The sequence below is a fragment of the Rhinatrema bivittatum genome, chromosome 16 (assembly GCF_901001135.1).
Source record: "Rhinatrema bivittatum chromosome 16, aRhiBiv1.1, whole genome shotgun sequence".
In the NCBI taxonomy this organism is placed as follows: Eukaryota; Metazoa; Chordata; class Amphibia; order Gymnophiona; family Rhinatrematidae; genus Rhinatrema; species Rhinatrema bivittatum.
This window is the reverse complement of record NC_042630.1, coordinates 6,008,436-6,020,715: the sequence shown is the minus strand read 5'-3', so window position 1 is coordinate 6,020,715 and position 12,280 is coordinate 6,008,436. Positions and strand designations below refer to the sequence as shown.

Genomic DNA, 12,280 nt, shown 5'->3' with positions numbered 1-12,280 from the left:
CAGTCCTCAAAAACTGTCCACACCCTCATATAGGCTAAGGACGTGGACTGTTTACGAGCCCTCAACAAGGTAGCAATCACAGCCTCCGAGTACCCCTTAGTTCTTAAGCGCGCCCTCTCAAAAGCCATGCCGCGAGACAAAAGTGATCCGCATCCTCCAAACAGACGGGACCCTGTCGAAGAAGAGAGTCGGCCCCGAGGAAACGAAGTGGAGGTTCTGCCGCCAGCTGAATGAGGTCCGCGAACCACGGGCGCCGTGGCCACTCCGGCGCCACCAAGATCACGTCCGCCGGATGCAACTCGATTCGGCGCAGAACCTTGCCTATCAGAGGCCACGGGGGAAACACATATATCAACACGTCCGTGGGCCAGGGCAGCACTAGAGCATCGACTCCTTCTGCGCCCCGCTCCCTCCGACGGCTGAAGAACCGAGGGGCCTTTGCGTTTTGAGCGGTGGCCATCAGGTCCAGGCGTGGAGTTCCCCACCTGGCACAGATGAGGCGAAACGCCCTGTCCGGTAACTCCCACTCGCCTGGATCCAGCCGATGCCGGCTGAGGAAGTCCGCCTGCACGTTGTCCACACCTGCGATGTGAGACGCCGCCAAGCCGCTGAGGTGTTGTTCCGCCCAGATCATGATCCGCCGTGCCTCCTCCGCTACTTGCTGGCTCCTCGTGCCCCCTTGACGATTGATATACGCCACCGTGGTCGCGTTGTCCGAGAGCACCCGAACCGCCTGGCCCCGTATCCACGGGAGAAACGATTGCAGGGCCAACGACACCGCCCTGGTCTCCAAGCGGTTGATGGACCACCTCGACTGCTGGTTCGACCACTGTCCTTGGACCGAGCGGCCTCCGCAGACCGCCCCCCAGCCTAGTAGACTGGCATCCGTCGTCACTACCGTCCAGGTGGGCATGACCAGAGACACCCCGCAGGACAGATGATCCCGGGAGAGCCACCAGTGCAGACTGGCCCTGGCACAGGGCGTGAGAGGCAGCGGAAGATAAAACTCCTCCGAAACCGGCTTCCAACGGGAAAGTAACGCTGATTGTAACGGTCGCAGGTGAGCGAACGCCCAAGGGACCAGAGCGAGGGTCGACGCCATGGAACCCAGGACCCTCAGGTAATCGCAAACCAGCGGACACCGCATGGACAAAATGTGGCGCACCTGACGCTGTAGCTTGACCACTCTCTCCTGAGTCAGCGACACCATGGCCCTCTCGGTGTCGAACAGGGCCCCCAGATACTCCAACTGCTGCGTAGGCTGCAGATGACTCTTGGCCAGGTTGACCACCCAACCGAGCGAGCGCAAGAGTTGGAGGACCCTGGCAATCGCCTGCCGACACCCGGCCTCCGACTTTGCTCGGATGAGCCAATCGTCCAAGTAAGGATGCACCAGCAGCCCTTCCCTCCGGAGCTGAGCAGCCACCACCACCATCACCTTGGTGAAAGTGCGTGGAGCCGTAGCGAGGCCGAAGGGAAGCGCCCTGAACTGGTAATGGCCTCCCAGTATGCAGAATCTCAGGTACCGGTGATAAGCCGGCTGAATCCCGATGTGAAGGTACGCCTCCGTGAGGTCCAGAGAAGCGAGGTACTCTCCCGGACGAACCGCGGCAATCACCGAGCGGATCGTCTCCATCTTGAACCGCGGCACCCGCAGGCATCGGTTGACCCCCTTCAGATCGAGGATGGGTCGAAACGCTCCATCCTTCTTTGGGACCACGAAATAAATGGAGTACCTTCCCGTGCCCTGCTGATCCTGCGGCACGGGAGTAATGGCGCCCAGGTCCTCTAGACGCCGAAGGGTGTGCCGGACAGCGGCGCGCTTGACGAGAGCCTTGCAGGGTGAGATGAGGAACTTGTCCACCGGGAGCCGCACAAAATCTAACGCGTAACCGCCTCTTATCACAGCGAGCACCCATTGGTCGGAAGTGATTCTGGTCCATGCCTCGTAAAACAGGGTGAGCCTCGCACCCACGTAAGGTACGAGGGCGGGCGGCGACGAGGAATGGACCCGTCTCGTTTCATTGGGCCGACTTGGACCCCGAGCCGGACGAGGGTCCACCGGTCCTATTGAACTTCTTCCCTCGAAAGGACTGCGACCAGGAGGATGATCTAGCCGAACCGGACCGGTAGGACTGACCCGACCCTGTCGCTCTCTGTGGCCGCTGCCGACGGTTAGACCGGAATCTGTTTCTCGCCGAGAAGGACGACCGAGGTCTGGGTCTATCTTCTGGCAACTTGAAAGCCTTATTCTCGCTCACGAACTGCATCAGGTCGTCCAGCTGCTTGCCAAACAGGAGCTTTCCCTTAAAAGGTAACGACCCCAGGTGGGCCTTGGATGCCCCATCCGCAGCCCAGTTACGAAGCCAGAGGAGCCGACGCGCCGAGACCGCCGCTACCATAGCTCTGGCCGAAGTTCTGAGCACATCGTGCATCGCATCCGCACTGTAGGCAATCACCGCTTCCAAGTTATCCGCCTGAGTAGCCTCCCCGGAGGAGAGGTCGGCATTGGCTTGCAGGACTTGGGCCCACCGGAGACCCGCTCGCAGTGCAAAAGTACTACACATGGCTGCCCGCACCCCCAGTGCGGACACCTCGAAGATCTTCTTCAACTGCACCTCCAGCTTCCTATCTTGGATATCCCGGAGGGCCGTAGCACCCGTAACGGGAATGGTAGACCTCTTTGTCACCGCTGACACCGCCGCGTCCACACGTGGAAGGCGCAGCAATTCCAGAGCATCCTCCGGAAGGGGATAAAGCTTGTCCATAGCTTTACTCACCTTCAGCCCCAGTTCCGGGGTATCCCATTCCCGGAACAAGATATCTGTGACCGAGAAGTGAAAAGGGAACGCCAGCGCAGGACCCGCCAGGCCCAGCAGCACCGGATCCATCTTGACGCCTTGCCGGGACTCCACTGGTGGAGGATCCACGCCGATCTCATCCAGGATAGTCGGGATAAGGGGATAAAGTTCTTCCCTACGAAACAGGCGAACGACCTTGGGGTCATCACCCTCAGCCGCCTGTGGGCCCTTGCCGGCTCCCGGTTGGGCCTGTCCATCGTCATCAGGGCCCTCCTGGTCTTCAGGGGCTCCCGGCATCGCGTCCTCGTCCGAGGAGGCGGTAGACGACGTCTCCGAGTCTTGCGGTTCACCACGCGGCCGTCTCTTTTCCCGCGGCCCATCCCGGGCCTCCCGGGTCCGAACGGCTCTCTTCTGGGGCCGGGAATGATCTTTTTTCCCCCCCGAAGCTTTTCCCGCTTTCAGCCGAGACTTTTTGTACTTTGCGAGTTTCTGCAGCAGAAGCGAGAAATCTTCAGAAAACGAGCCCTCCGATCCGGAGGAACCCTCCCAGCACTCGGGGTCCCCGACCCGCGGTGGTCCCGGGGGCTCTCCCCCCGAAATCCTGGGCTGTGGCGACAGCGAGGGAGGCTGGGCGCCATCTTGGAGGGCCCTCCTCGTGGCGTCCCTCACACTGCACAAAATGGCTTCCGTTCCCGCGCTAAGCGGGAACGGATCCAAGGACGCGGCCTCCGAGCCTCCGGCACGCGACGGCGAACGGGCCCCCCGCGATCGACCCCCCCGGGCGACCGCCGACGAGCCCTCGCCCCCGGAGACGCAGCTCGAGCAGACCCCGTCTCGGGAGAGACGCGCGCGCACAGCGCCGCACGTGCGACACGCTGACCCTCTCGGCATCCGCGCGAAGAACGAACCCCCCAACCAGCGCCGCCCTCCCGCTAAACGACCGCACGAACGGCGAAAACGACGGCGAAAGGGAGAGAGAGCCGGCGCCGCAAGGTCAGCAGAAAGAAATAAACCGCTACTGTTTTTTTTTTTTTTTTTTTACTTAGGCGCTAGCCGTGGTCCTGAAGTCTTCAGCTCCAGCGGGGGTGAGTGAACCGGGCTCCCCGGTGTCACCCCCGACGCTGCTGCCAGCACAGGCCGGGTCCTCGACCCTCAGCAGCGGCCTCGACCTGGAGGGGATGGTCCTCTCAGGACCTTCCAACCCTCCTGGGAGGCTCCCCCGACGGGAGACTTCTATCTTCTGCTTTATCTTCTTTCTTCTTTTTTTTTTTTTTTTTTTTTTTTTTTGCAAACCCTCACTGCCCTAACTACTTAGGACTAGAGAGAAAAAAACCGAAATAGATCCCTGACTGACTACCCCGAGCCAAAACAACCAAGGATCCCCGAGACTGTGGGTGGACCTGCCCCATCTGCTGGAGACAGAGAAAGACTGAGGGGCTGTGGGTGGCACCTTACTATATGTAGGGAGCCCGTCAAGTTTTGCTCTGTCTCCATCTGCTGGTGCGGAGTCACAACCCAGGTGTCTGGACTGATCCGGGTACGTACAGGGAACTAGAGTTCAGCCACTCATCTGCTGGAGTCAGAAGAATACTGAGGATTAGTAGAGGGTGCACTGCCTTATAAGGAAGCATCCTTCAAAGTTTTCTCTGACTCCACCTGCTGGAAGGGGGAGATAACCCACTGTCTGGACTGATCCGGGTACGTACAGGGAATACTGAGGATTAGTAGAGGGTGCACTGCCTTATAAGGAAGCATCCTTCAAAGTTCTCTCTGACTCCATCTGCTGGAAGGGGAGATAACCCACTGTCTGGACTGATCCTGGTACGTACAGGGAATACTGAGGATTAGTAGAGGGTGCACTAGCTTATAAGGAGGCATCCTTCAAAGTTCTCTCTGACTCCATCTGCTGGAAGAGGGACATAACCCACTGTCTGGACTGATCCGGGTACGTACAGGGAATATATATTCTTGTGTTCGTAGAGATATGATTTTAAATAATTATTCTTGTGCATGTATTATTGATGACAGTGTTGGTTTCTGTTTGCCCCCATGAGCTCTCACACCTCTTCCTTTCTCTCTCTTCTCGCTCTCAGTCCTCTGCAAGGCTCGTGTTCTCAGCCTGAAGCAGGAGGAGCCCTATGGACGCATCCTGATAAGGCCGGGCCCGCTCTTCTCCAGGGCTGAATGAAAGCTGCAGGCAACCAACTAGTTCCCTGCCCACTTGGAGGGCTACCAACCCAGATTATTTCAGGAATAAGGTTAAATGTTTGATACTCTAAAACCACTGTAAATGGCTGTTCCTTTTCTACCTTTATAATAATGTTGACGTGTTGAAATTTTATACATTTAAATAATGTTAAAATATTTAGTTCTGTCTCTTTTGGAATAATGTGTTGGAATAGTTTTATACTTTTTGAATTCAGTATTTAATATTATTAAAGTTCTTGTATAAATGTTTTGTTCTATTTATTAAATAATGTGCATTCCTGCAGGAGGAGACGTGTGCTGATGTATGTCTAACACTGGCATACAACGGGAATAGTGCTCTGACTGGGGAAGCTCCTTTCGAAAGGCGTTTTAAGGATCCATGATATCTGGCAGAGGGAAAACCCATTAATACACAGCATCCCTGAGAATTCTCAGGGATGGAAACACAACCCAGCTAAGTTTCAAGCAAAACTATGTTTTTATTCCGAAGCACAAATTCCTCTTCCGTTCTGTACAACCAACCAAACAGAATCATTAATCGAGAATTCATTTTGCTGTTTCATCTTTCTAACTGTAAGGGTGGGGCAGTGGGAACGAAACCCGTACATCCCCGGGAAACGTTCAAAAACAGTTTGCAAGCACACGATGGAGACCGCGCAGAACACGCTTCACGCCATCCTCAGCAAAACGCAGTGGAAGAGTCTCAAACCTTCAACTTCAAAAACGTGGCAAGAAAAGCGTTTAAAAATTTTGCAATCAGAGGAAATTTCAACCAAACTGCCGTCCATTTGTTTTGATGGGGAACTGCTTCTGTAAGAGCAAACAGGGGAGGAGGACATGTCCCCCTCTGTCCTGTCAGCACTGGGGAAGGAGCGTGTCCAGGGATGGGATTAACAGTCAGTGCCGAGTGGAATCCAAACATTTTCAACAGATACAGAAAGCAGCACCATCCTAACTCATGGGAACTGGTGCTCTTACTTCCTGGCAGTTTCATGTCAGAGGTTGGAAGTTTCAGTTCCTAAAGTAGCCATTAGGGTTTGAGAACACTCATCCCAGTCCTCTGCCCTCAGGGCGAGAGCAGCACTCATGGTAGCCAGGACCCTAGAGGAAACAGACAGAAAGAGCAAGCAGTAAGAAAATATCCCGTTCTTACCCTCTGGCGTGTCAATTTCAGCACCAGACCCTCCCTCCTAGTAACAGCACTGCAGCCACGATAACACTTGCAGAAAAGGGAACAAACCGAAAGTCTCCCTTGCACCCTGTGGGAAGAGTCACCATTTGTGCACTGAATGCTCCTCAGGGAGGTTAATCCTACTCCCAGAGGGACGGAAAGCACGGACCTACCGACATCAAAGTGTAGACTTCCGTACACAATTTGTGCACACTCAAGGCATCCAGCGGGTATGCTGACCCTTGCACTCTCGCACACACACAAGCTCATAGGCACCCTGCGCGCACTTGCCTCACGGGGTAGCCAGGGCAGTGTTGATCTTTGTGGCCTTGTCTGCAGGAAGTGACATTATTGCATTCTGGAGCTCCTGAGGAAACCTCTGTGCCATGTCCTTCAGTAGGAGGAGGAGTGTAGCCGTGGTCTCTGCGAGAACGAGAGATGGAAAAAGAGAGAAGGAGGAAGTGTAAAACAAAAAAAAAAACAAACCATAAAAAGGCACGGTAAGAGAAAGACGGAGGGAAATTGGAAGAATTGTGCTGCAGCATTGTTTGTTTGTCCATTAAAGTCATCCCAACTTACAAAGATTCCAGTTTTCTCAGACACACAGAGGATGAGAGAAAGAGAGAAACGCACAAACAGCAGCTGAGACAAGAATGAACACATTGGGCTATGTGTAACCCCCATAACATCTGCCTCTTCTGAGGACACTGTAGAGAATATCTTATTAAAAACAAAGACGTGATTGGAACATACGCGTATACTTTTAAGGTAGTGTATGCGGTGTTTTATATACTGTGCAGCTTAAAATATAGGTATAGATAGGCAAACCAACTTATCATGAATGTGCTGAGTTATGTACATTATTGACAATTACCCTGAAGAAGAGAATCATACAAGAATTGGAGGTATGTACTGTAGAATAAGGTTTACTTTCAGTGGAGCCAAAAATGGAAAATCCAAGAGAAAGCAATTTATATAAGTGTTTGGTGCAATTTTCAGTAAGCCATATCATGGCAAGGTACATTGCTGCTTCCGTATCTGCATGTAATTTGTCCTGCATTTTCAAAGGCAAGAACCAGTATACTCTGCCCCTGCCTTATTTGGAAGTGAGCAGAGCACGAGAAGAATCTGAAACTTCAACATATGTGCAGTTTATTCCCCCCCCGAACCCATGCTTTCCTCCCAAAAGGCCCAATTTTTGGAGTGACTAAAAAAAACCGGGTAGAGAAACTAGATGTAAGCCACTTAGAGCGATCCTTCTGGATTGATTAGGTAGGACATATACATAAGGGAACATAGATCCCTTTAAAAAATTGCCCTCAATATGCGCTAGGGCCAGAATCCTTACCTGATTTAATTTCTTCCGTTCCCAAGACATGGCTGAAAATCCGGACAATCTCCTTCATATGTTGGACCACCTAGATAGGAGAAAGGTATGGAGAAACAGGAACAGAGAGGAGTAGAAGGGATCAGGGAGAGAGGCAGCACGAAAACAAGGAGGAGGAAAAGTGAGAAGAAAAGAGGAACAAACAAAAGGTTGGAGTCAGTTGAAGTGAGGGAAAGCAAGTTAAAAAGAGCAGATCTCTCAGTGACTTCTTGTATGGCAATGAAACTATTTACACATCAATACAGATAAAACACTGGGATCAGATGGGGTGCACAGGAAAATTAGTTCTTCCCTGCTAATTTTCGTTCCTGTAATACCACAGATCAGTGCAGACAAGTAGGTTTTGCATCCCCACCAGCAGATGGTGGCAGAGAATAAAAACTTTGAGGCGCTGCTACATAACAAGAGTGCCACCCGCAGTCCACAGCACTGATCTGTACCCAAGCCAAAGAGTAGATAGCATTCCCCTTGCCCAAGGCAAACCAAAAACTCAGGGTTGGAACCCCTTGAACTGTACGGCAATATCACCTCCATCCAAAATACAAGCATACTCTTGACCTCAAGGACATCACACTGCATCCTATACCACCCCGACACCCTGCCATCACTGTAAACTAAGCCCCCTACCTCAACACCACACCTCTTAGTAGTTCTCCTTTCAAAGAACACTAAGCATCCCTCGAGTAAGACCTTTCAACATACCCGAGCTCTATCCTACTGAGAACGACAATGACCTCACACTTAATTACACAATGACATTAATAATACCGGTCAAATGTACATTCATTATACCAGTCAACTGTAGATATATTTGTACTATACTGTATTTAGTAATCTCTATTTTCATATTATAACCTATATCTTATGCACTAAACAAATATAGTCTACTTAGTTGTTTATGTTATGCTGTTAAGCCGTTAATACAGTTGCTCTGTAAAGCTAATTCATTGGTTGTACTGTAAAGCTTTGTTGCTAAACCATTGTTACATGTAAACCGATATGATGTCTAAAAACGAATGTCGGTATAGAAAAACCTTAAATAAATAAATAAATACATACATACAGCTTGAGAACCACTTAACTCAAAAACACACAACTTCTGAACAGGGTGAAAAATCTCTATTCATTGTATTAAATTCACCAGAAGATTCAGTCTTTCGGCAGCAACAATGAGGTGGGTCTCTGAACTGATCTGTGATATTACAGGAACGAAAATTAGCAGGTAAGAACCAATTTTCCTTTCCTGAACATACCCAGATCAGTCCATACAAGTGGTATGTACCCAAGCACCCCTACACCAGGTGGGCACTTGAAAGACCCACTCTTAATACACTCTCGTTGAAAGTCGTATCCTCCTGCACTCGAGCATCCAATGGTAATGTTTGGTGAAAGTATGTAGCGAAGACCACATCACCGCCCTACCTATTTCCTGGGGGGACACCAACTGACACGCCACCCAAGGGGCTGCCTGCGCTCTAGTCGAAGGCGCCTTGAGGCCCATAGGAATTGCGTGATCCTTGCAAATATAGGCCAAGCAAATGCTCTCCTCCAGCCATCGAGAAATCATAGACTTAGAAGCTCTCTCTCGTTTCTTTGCTCCACTGAATACAAACAGATGGTCTGACCGCCAAAAACTATTACTGACCTTCAAATATTGCAGCAGAGCGATGCACATCCAGAAGATAAAGATCTCTATCCTGCAAAGAATCCCTTGACCACTCTGGAAACGCCGGCAATTCTACCGTCTGACATGGAAAACTGAGGGAACTGTATGGCCATGTTGATCAGATCTGGGAAGCATGGTCGATGTGGCCACTCTGGAGCTACCAGGATCACATTGCCTGAATATTTCACTCTCCACTGTAATTCCTTGTCCACCAGAGGCCACGGAGGGAAGACAAAGAAGATTCCCTTGAGTCCACGGCAGCACCAGAGCTCAGATTCCTTCCGTGCAGTGTTCTGTTCAGTGGTTGTAAAACTGCAATGCCTTGGGGTTCTCTGGTCAGGATACCCCTGTCTTCCATGAATGAGACACATCACTGCCTCCAAAAGCTTCCACTATCCGGGGTCTTTCTCGGACTGAGAAAATCCACCCGAACATTGTTCACTGCTCAGAGAGTCAAATCCTGGGCTTCTCGAGCTACTGCCTGATTTTTTTATTCTGCCTTGACAGTTGACGTAGGCCACCATCGTCATATTGAAAGGCGATGGGTCTGGTCAAATGGACCAGACCTTTCGCCTTTCAACAATATGAGGTTTCTTGGTTCAAGGGCCGGTGTTAATGGAGGATCTGGCTCCATTCTGTTTTACAGCCTATATCCTGAATGGAAACAGCTCCACAGGAAAGAGTATTCTTCAGCAGCAATTTCCACACTGCTGAAGACCCGGAAATGGTCCACTTCCTTGCTTTACATATGGGTCTGGCAACAGTTTGAGCACTTCTATGAAGCCAAGGCGGAGTCCTCTGGTTCCCTATATCTTACTTAGCCTTTCTAAAGGGAGGGCTTGATGAGGGACTGGCCCTGAGATCTCTAAAGGTGCTGGTGGCAGCTATTTTGTGCTACTGGGGGCTCATAACAAGAGCATCTATAGCAGCTCTCCTGAATGAGGCCTGTTTTTTGAGAGGCGTGAAAAAGTTACGTCCGCCCTTTTTCCCCATTGTTCTTCCATTGGATCTCAATGTGGTGTTGAGGTCCCTAAATGGGACCCCATTCAAGCCTCTGAAGCAGAGTTCACTGAAGGACTTGTTGCTGAAAATGACTTTTCTGGTTGCGATCTGTTCTGCACAGTTCCTTGTTGAGACCCTTTCCTGGTGATTTTGCCAGACACTGTTTTTTTGCCCAGCGCTGCCTTTCTTCCAGAAGTTATTTCAGCATTTCACATAAATCAGATGGTTTCCCTTCCGGCCTTTGCCTGGGAGGAACGTGGACCTGAGTATTGATTTTCAGGTGCTTGGATATCCAAAGGCTTATGCATTACTTGGAGGTCACGAATGCAAGACAGACAAGTTATTTGTTCTTTTTGGAGATCGACATAAGGGGGAGGTGGCCTCCAAGGCTGGATAAAGGAAAGGGAGTCGGCTTACACGCTACAGAGCACGAAGCCTCCAAAGTTAGTGTGCGCATATTCCACCCAGCTCAGTCTGGGTCCTGGGTGGAGGTGCAAGCACTTGCGCCGGCCGGCCACCTGGTCTTTGCTACACTTTTTGTGAAGCATTGGCATGGGAAGATATATCTCTATGAGGCGGGGGTTTTACCAGCAGTCCTAGCTTCCTCCCACTTAGGGGAATGACGCTTTGCTACTTCCCACTTGTCATGACTGGATTGGTGTAGCAGGACAAGATGGGAGGAAAAAGTGTCCTTACCTGTTAATTTCCTTTCCATTAGTCCTGCTACACCAGTACTGGACCCACCCGGGAAGCGAGACTGTGCTATTTTAGAGTGCTCATTGTTTGGTTAAGAAGTTTCCTCCTTGTCTAGTCTTTGATGTTGCTTTCTTGCTCCCTTTTTTTTCTGTCTGTTCCAGTTGCAGGGAGACAACGACTTGGTTTTCTGGCTGTCATTTAATTGGCTTTCAATTGATGGAGCTTGATCCGAAGCTTTGTCAGAAGGATATTAGATTCCTGCTGCTAGCACCACCTCCTAAGTAGTGGCTGGGTTGTCACACAGAAAATCAGTGTTGTCTACCTCCATCTGCTGGTAGGAGGAAATAACCCACTTGTCATGGCTGGAATGGTATAGCCGGACTAATGGAAAGGAAATTAACAGGTCAGGAAATGTATCCTTATCTGATAATTTCCTTTCTTTGAGTCCAGCCAAACCAGTCCAGCACACTACCTATTCTCCCAAATGAGAATGTCTACTATTGTGTATTTTAGGAAGATGTGGACTCTATAGATTTGACCGTTTTCAGTGGTAAGTTTCAGATTTTTCCTTGTTTCTGGTTTCTATTACTATGTTCTTCTGGAAGCCCCTAGTTAGGAGAGGGGAGGTAGAATTTGTTTCTTAGCTTGTTACAGGATACTGGCAGGCTGAGGTAAGCATGGGAGCTTATAAGGAGTGACATAGCAAGCCTATTGGTCTCTGTGTCCATCTGCTGGCTGGACTCAAAGGAAGGAAATATCAGGTAAGGTGAATAAAAGAAGTGAGGGCAGTAAAGTGGACAGGAGCTGAAGGTGCTGGGAGTGGGAGATAAAGATGATAAAAAATGAATTGGAAAAAAGAGGTGATAAGGCTGAAGGTAAAATTTGGAAAGAGGGTATATGTGATTAGATAGTGGGTGTGAGATATGGAGGGAACAGTTAGGGTTGAAGAAGAAGGTCTAAGTTACCTGCTGAGGGTTTTCCTTATACAAGAATGCAATGCAGTTGAAGGATGTTGTGTTTTCTTCAAAATCATCCTTTAGAGGCATAGTCCTCAACATCACTGGAAGAACCTACCAAATTCAAACACACCTCATTTAATCAATCCAATCTATCATCACTGTAAGACTAATATGCAAAAATATTTTTAAAAATTCTTAAAATTCCATCCATCTCGAAATCACTGAAACCCCGACATACTCAAACACATCTCACTAGTCCATCCATCATGTCACCATCCATCTCACCGGTCCATCCATCATGTCACCATTAGGGGAGCCTAATACCTCCCACAATATTTTCAGTTCATCCCAATACGACCAGGAAAACCTAATACAGCCACATCAGCTCAA

At 50.2% G+C, this 12,280-nt stretch overlaps 2 protein-coding genes across 11 annotated transcripts in view; one reads left to right on the top strand and one right to left on the bottom strand.

Annotated features, from left to right (window-relative positions):
- REC8 (REC8 meiotic recombination protein) overlaps window positions 1–5,234 on the top strand; it is a 61,886-nt gene extending 56,652 nt beyond the window's left edge. The window contains exon 18 of one of the 3 annotated variants that reach the window (XM_029581980.1): window positions 4,895–5,234. In XM_029581980.1, coding sequence (XP_029437840.1) covers window positions 4,895–4,985 — 91 coding nt within the window. In that variant the 3' untranslated portion in view covers window positions 4,986–5,234. The remainder of the gene's footprint in view (window positions 1–4,894) is intronic. The other 2 variants (XM_029581981.1, XM_029581979.1) reach the window with 2 other exon arrangements.
- Window positions 5,235–5,468: 234 nt separating this feature from the next.
- Window positions 5,469–12,280, bottom strand: part of IPO4 (importin 4) — a 50,956-nt gene continuing 44,144 nt past the window's right edge. For 7 of the 8 annotated variants that reach the window (XM_029581978.1, XM_029581975.1, XM_029581972.1 and 4 more), the window contains exons 29-32: window positions 11,897–12,001; window positions 7,529–7,598; window positions 6,472–6,603; window positions 5,469–6,110 (exon numbers count right to left, since the gene is read on the bottom strand). In XM_029581978.1, the coding sequence (XP_029437838.1) occupies window positions 6,473–6,603; window positions 7,529–7,598; window positions 11,897–12,001 (306 nt within the window). In that variant the 3' untranslated portion in view covers window positions 5,469–6,110; window position 6,472. Of the gene's footprint in view, window positions 6,111–6,471; window positions 6,604–7,528; window positions 7,599–11,896; window positions 12,002–12,280 lie in introns of those variants that run through there. The other variant, XR_003853167.1, reaches the window with a different exon arrangement.